This window comes from Thalassophryne amazonica, chromosome 6 (assembly GCF_902500255.1).
Source record: "Thalassophryne amazonica chromosome 6, fThaAma1.1, whole genome shotgun sequence".
Lineage (NCBI taxonomy): Eukaryota > Metazoa > Chordata > Actinopteri > Batrachoidiformes > Batrachoididae > Thalassophryne > Thalassophryne amazonica.
Genome location: NC_047108.1, coordinates 70955084 through 70961843, shown reverse-complemented (window position 1 = coordinate 70961843; position 6760 = coordinate 70955084). Strand labels below are relative to the sequence as shown.

General features: G+C 40.6%; 1 protein-coding gene across 1 annotated transcript; it reads right to left on the bottom strand.

Annotated features, from left to right (window-relative positions):
* Positions 1-603: 603 nt before the first annotated feature.
* Positions 604-6592, bottom strand: LOC117512403 (homeobox protein Hox-C3a-like). The gene is made up of 3 exons (XM_034172451.1): positions 6464-6592; positions 5983-6149; positions 604-1717 (listed from the first exon to the last, which is right to left on the bottom strand). Exons 2-3 carry the CDS (start codon positions 6065-6067, stop codon positions 1164-1166), a joined length of 639 nt encoding a protein of 212 aa, XP_034028342.1. The 5' UTR covers positions 6068-6149; positions 6464-6592; the 3' UTR covers positions 604-1163.
* Positions 6593-6760: the final 168 nt, after the last annotated feature.

Here is a 6760-nt window from a genome sequence, read left to right as displayed (position 1 = left end):
ACTTCTGTCAAATAAAAACATAATGCACCCTGTGCATCATTTAGCTCCATGAGAGCTGAAATCCTGACATCAAAAACAGCAGAAGGAAAATAACTTTCCATGACCAAATCTTATAATTGCCAAAAGAAGATTGTTCTTTTAAAATCAGGTGCTGATTGAAACTGATTGGTATGTTGTGGCCTGTGGGCTGCTGGAAGAGGTGCAGATAACATGCCCCCTGAAGGGGAAGCCAGTCCAAACTTGCAGCACATTTGGCGATTGAAAAGGTGAAGGCTGGGGAGGAGGAGGCAGGAGATGTTGTCATGCTGCCCAGTGGGTTCGGAGCTAGTGGTTGGAGTGCTGGAAAGACTGCCTTGTCTATGTGATTAATGATGTGGAACTTGCAGGCAGGAGCAAGGGAGATTCTCATGTGGCAAGATCGTGCAGCTTGAATGCACGATATTGTCGTGTTTTCCAATGAATCTAAAGCATGTCTTAATTTGATTACAGAATCTTTCACATTCTTTCCATTTGGGATCGAATCCGGGTATCGTTAGTCATGAAATACTGCTAAAAAAATATCTCAAATAAATTGGCTGAACATTGCACAAGAGCTTCTCTTTTCCCAAATGCATTTATTAAACATGTAACAGTATGAGTCAAGACATCCCAGTTTATCAAAGTTTGTCAACATCTTTTCAGGGATTTAATAAAAAATATATCATCATTTAATTCACAGTTAAACATTTCACACAAATGACCTGCTATTTACAGTGTGTAATAAAAAAAAAGGCCTAATGTGATGTATAAAATATAAGCCACTTATCTGTTATCTCACAAAAGAAGAAATAGAAAACTCGGCATCACATTAATTAAACATGCACAATACAAATGCAACAACCACTAATTTACAGCAAAAAGATATTTAATTGCTCAAACATTTTGCGCATGCTGTGCACATATAATAAGACCTGCAGCATCCCTATGAAACAAATTACATCAATCCAGTTATGCTTTAATTATGATGTGTTCATATACTTTAATTAAAATGTCCTATAAATGGTGAAAGGCTACGCTGAGGGGATTTCAACCCAAGGATGCTAATCAGGCATGCTCCACTTTTTCATAAGTAGATGTATCATTGAGTATTTGATCAGCACAGGAGGGATGGTCATTATTGGGCCTCAGGGCCACTTTGAAATGCCAGTAGGATGGCTATCTATGCCAGGAAAGGATGAGGCTGGACTCTTTGCAACAGATGGACTTATGCAGTTTAGATTGGACAGGTCCTCTGGGTTAACATCAATATACTGGCTGCAGCCAAACCTGCTATGAGAATCAAAGGGGGAGGTAGGCATTCTACAGCAATCCGTGAGGTCAAGATCTAAAGATGAGACGGAAGTCCTGACATGTGCACTGGGGATCATCAGGTGGTTGGGAAATAAGTTGCAAGGGTCCCAGTGTGGACGTTCATCCACATTTTTATTTGTGTGTTTCTTCTTGTACCTCATCCTGCGGTTCTGGAACCAGATCTTCACCTGGCGATCGGTGAGGTTGAGCGCCGCGGCCATCTCAAGCCTCCGAGGTCGACACAGGTAAGGGCTGAAGTAGAACTCCTTCTCCAATTCCAGCAGCTGACTGGTAGTGAACGCCGTCCTCCTCTCCCTCTTGACAACGCCATGCCCACCTCCATCTTGGCCCAGGAGAGTATCCGCGCCACCGCCGCCAACTGACACAGCTGCAAGTCAACAAAGACGCCAGAAACAGAAAGTGTCACGTGAAGAAGATTAACAAGCGTGTACCCTCTGCAGGAGGGCTTCAAGTACAAGATCAGATATCAACGTGGCCCTTGTTAATCCTCGGATAATCAACTTGAGAGAAAGTAGGGCCCTCAGCTCTTCTTGTGTAGTCCGTCATGCTTGAGACACAGTACAAGATTGGCTGTCTACTGTGTCATGTGTTCAGGGAAAGTTAGCTCCCAAAGACTCAGTCTGGGGGAAACATCTGACGCCACCGTGGCTGTCTGACAGGCCACATTAATCACAGCCACACAAGGAAGCAGACCTGTCAAATCCCCATCTCAGTCACTTAAAAGGTACCTTGGGACCACCAGTGAAAATAACCACCATTAGAAATTCCATTTGACATGTATATGAGAGATACCACGGCCCTGTTGATAACAATATAGCACGAAGGGGCTAATGGATGTAAACATGGCCTGGCCTGAGGGGGAAAAACACGCTTAGACACAGTGGCTCCTTGATGTATAGCCGTTTTTTTTTTGTGAAAATAACCATTATATAGTAAGTGACCTTTTAAAACAATGGTTGTGATTGATGGATTTAATGAATATCTTAAAACTCATCATACAATAAGCAAGTATTCACTGGCTTTGGTCCTCAGTTGCAAAAGAATAGCTTTCTTTGTATCTTGTGCAAACTGCAGGTAGATTTCTTTTTTAATCCTGCTGAAACGATTATACTCACTCGCTGATAGAAATAGAGCCTGATGCGTGTGCTTTTTCACAGATGAATGGTGCAGCTGACAGACTGATTTGCTTCTTCAGGTTGTAAATGTTGCTATCAAGTATATATTCAGGGCCGAACAGTGTTAGTTTTCTCATTTATGGATGATGAAAGTAAAAAATAAATACATTTTACAATATTAAAATGATCAGATTAATGTCTACAGTGCACAAAACGGTAAAAAAATACTCCTCAAATTGGGTTTTATGGTTCCAACTGAGAGTGTGCCAACATTATATGGAGTTTAAAGACTTAAAGGACAAGTTCATATTTTACTACAGTCATATTAAAATGCTGTTAAGCCCTTCTTTCACTTTCACGGATATGCACCCTATACGAAGAAGGGCACATTTTGGAACCTTGCCCATACTGGAAATCCTAGATGGAGATGGTGTAGGAGGGATGTCAATGATGAACCAAGGTAATTGTGTTGGTCTTATTTTAACTGTAGCCTGATTTTCAACATGTTTGCTTGTAAACTTTGACATATTTTGGTAATCCCTTGTATTTTTGTGGAGCCCATACATCCCATGACAACACTGGTGGGTTTCCAGAAGCACCAGTGTTGTTTAAAGTTATACGACACTACAAGCATGCTACAGTTATTTTTCATACACATCACATACTACATCTCCATCTCATTATGTCATCAATTCATTGTCAGCCATGATCTTCAAACAGAGGTCTGTAATGACTATAGACTGTGACCTTTCCGGCAGCCAGTCTGCTTTGTCTACACCTGATGTAGTGCAGCGGATAACTGGGAAAAAAAAAAAAAAAAAACATTTCAAATCGTGAAGCAACCACCAAATGTGGCACAAATACGCCTTAGACATTAGTCTTTTGAAAAGGCAAGGTGTCCATTTGACTTTTCAATAGGCAGCCAGGTAGGGATCAATTGAAGAATTACACAGGGTCAAAATTTAAAAATGCCCCAGTCATATGAAAAACTATACCACATTATTTGTCTGATGATAAAGATCCCAAAAAGGTATAGTTTGGACTGTGGCTGTATTCTATGGAGTTATGGGGTAAAAATAGCAGAAATGGTGACAAAGGTCTATTTCAGTTTGCACAGGGGTCAAAAGTTAAAGTTATTCCAATTTTTGTAAAAGCAAATTATTGGTTGAGTTAATAGGATTAATAATAAACAAAATAGTTTTGACCATGGTGAATGTTTGGTGTCCACAGTAAAGGTCAAAACATTGTCGACATCCATTGATCCAATGGCATATATATGTTACCCTGTAATATGATAACTAAGCATGACAGATGGTGCAAACTGTTCCTTTTTATGCCTCTATTTGCTCAACCAATACTTTGCATCACTTTTTACCAAAATTGGAGCAATTATAACTTTTGACCTCTGTACAAACTGAAATTGACCTTTCTCACCATTTTTGCTATTTTTACCCCATAACGCCATAGAATTCAGTCATAGATAGTCCAAACTATACCTTTTTGAAATCTTTATGATCAGACAAATAATATGGAATACCTTTCAATATGATTGGAGCATTTTTAAATTTTGACCTCTGTGTAATTCTCTGATTAACCCCTACCTGGCCACGTAGTGAATATTCAAGTGGACACTCAGCTTTTAAAGTGGAGTAATATTCAAAGAGTATTTGTGCCAAATTTGGTCCTTGGATCACCATTTGAAGGATTCCTCTGTAAATATTCTCTTATCTGCTGCACTAATGTCCTCAGGTCTCAGAAATTAAAGCAGAGTAGGTCCTGATTAGTACTTGGCTGCATGGGAGACTGCTTAGGAAGACCAGGGTCTGTGTGTGCTGTAGAACTGGTGTTGTGTCAGGAAGGACATCCAGTGTAAAACTTGTAGCAAATCGCAATGCAGATCTGGATCCGCTATGGCAGCACTGAGCAAACAAAGGCAGCCGAAAGACATACAACAACAACAGAAGAGACTGTAACCATCCAGGATGTGTGTCCGTGAAAGTGAGAATAAAACAATCAAGCCACTGACAGTTGTGTTCACCTTTGTCATTTGTTGCATTTATGAGAAATCCTTTCTTGAAAAATTAGTTGAGGTAGGAACAAATGAGAGTGTGTTGGACAGTCAACCTGGAAGTTTCAAAAATCCACTGTACACTTAAATTACAATGAAATTATGCTCGCACCTTGTAGGAAACTGGAACGTTATTGATTCAACTTCTGAAGAAATATAGTCAACTCCATGTATTTTTTCATATACAGTATATTGACTTTTATTGTATGGCTACGATGCCACGCGTACTTTGATTTGCTGATTCCCGGTTTGATATTTTCCCATATCAGATCGGTTACCATGACAATCAGTCCGGATCGTGTGTCACATTTGTTACAAACCAGAAAGCCATAAACATGATTAGAAAAACCAAGTCGGACATGAACATACTCCATACATATCTAAACACCAGCTAACGACCGTACCATCTGTTAGCAAGTTCTTCATGGAGGTATATATATATATATATATATATATATATATATATACCTATATATATACCTCCATGAAGAACTTGCTAACAGATGGTCCGGTCGTTAGCTGGTGTTTAGATATGTATGGAGTATGTTCAGCCATATAATAAACAAATTATTAACCTTGCTTGCTTGGTTAATAATCCTTTAATATCAAACCTGCATCCACCTTAGAAGTTATTTTGTTTACTGTTGTTCTTGCATTGTGTGTGTGTGTGTGTGTGTGTGTGTGTGTGTGTGTGTGTGTGTGTGTGTGTGTGTGTGTGTGTGTGTGTGTGTGTGTGTGTGTGTGTGTGTGTGTGTTTTAAACATTCATAATAATATATTAAACACACAGTGTTGTAAACAAGACTGGGCAATTTAAAATACCACAACCCATAATGCATTGTGAACTGGTAAAATAGCCAGGGTGGACATGGTACTTGCTAACACTACATAGGGTTTTTTTTTTTTTTTCAAATATTATTAAACAATGCACAACAAAAGTGGACACTAAATCTTTGGTTTAAGTTTACGAGCAGGGGTGCCGAAAAGGGGAGATAAGGAGAAGGATTCTAGGGGCCCATGATTGACAGGGGCCCAGAAATGCCCCTATTACAATTATAATAATGAGAAAATAATATGAGGGTGGGGGGGGGCAGTAAGATTTCTTTTCATGGGGCCCAAAACCCCTGGTGCCGCCCCTGCCTGCGAGTACCACTATAAATCTTCCAAACTCTTAGAATGCCTTAATAACCACCTACTACACTAACTTTAAAGTTCAGACAAATGTGGTTTGAGTGAATTCAGAGATTTTACAGGTGCCCCCCCCCCCCCTTGCATTTCATTTCCACCAATTTGTGAGAAAAAAGGGACTTTCTCTCATACAATGCAGTTGTCAGAGATGAGTTAGAGCACTCAGGCTTGATTACAAACAATGTGTTAATATAAACTGGGTTATTAAAAATATGAAAAAAACAAACAAACTTGTCCTTTATGCCAAAAAAAAAAGCATTACCAGATTGTTGTGAGTCAGTTGTCCGTGGATTCATCCAGGGGAAAATGAATCCAGAGTGGCAGATGGTGAGTTGACTGCAGCTCATGCTCTTGATGTCCAGCTTGTCCTTGGCATGGCACTGAACCAGAGGGTCCAGCGGAGGTTCAAACTGCTCATCTGGGTTCAGCCTGGAACCGACATGAGCAAAAGAGGTCATGCTTTGCTGATTGAGTTCTGTTTCTTGGCCTCCTCCTCCTCTTGTGCTTCTTCCTCCTTCATTGCTGAGTTCTGGCACTTGCCCAGAGCTCATGGCCAAACTGCTGCCATACAGCTGCGCGTGGAGGACAGGCTGCTGCTGGGGCGTCCACACACCCAGATCACCAGCAGATACAACAAGGAGTCCCTCAGCAGCACTAAAGATCTGATATCTGCTCACAATTAACCTGCATGCGGAGGGAAGGGCGCTTAGAGCAACCATGTGGAACATTTGAATAATATTTACCAGAAGGGTGCCGTAGTCACGTGTGGCTCTCCTCCAATCAGGACGCGCTGGAGTTGGAAAGCGATCCTCTGGCAACTTGGGACGCACCGAGACGCGTCTGCGATATTTCTTCAAACGAGCAGCCTGCTTTTCTTTACCTATAGGAAATAAAAAAATAAATCAAATAAAAATCAGAAAATGGATTATGAATAGACAACAGCTATCAGTGTGTGTGTGTGTGTGTGTGTGTGTGTGTGTGTGTGTGTGTGTGTGTGTGTGTGTGTGTGTGTGTGTGTGTGTGTGTGTGTGTGTGTGTGT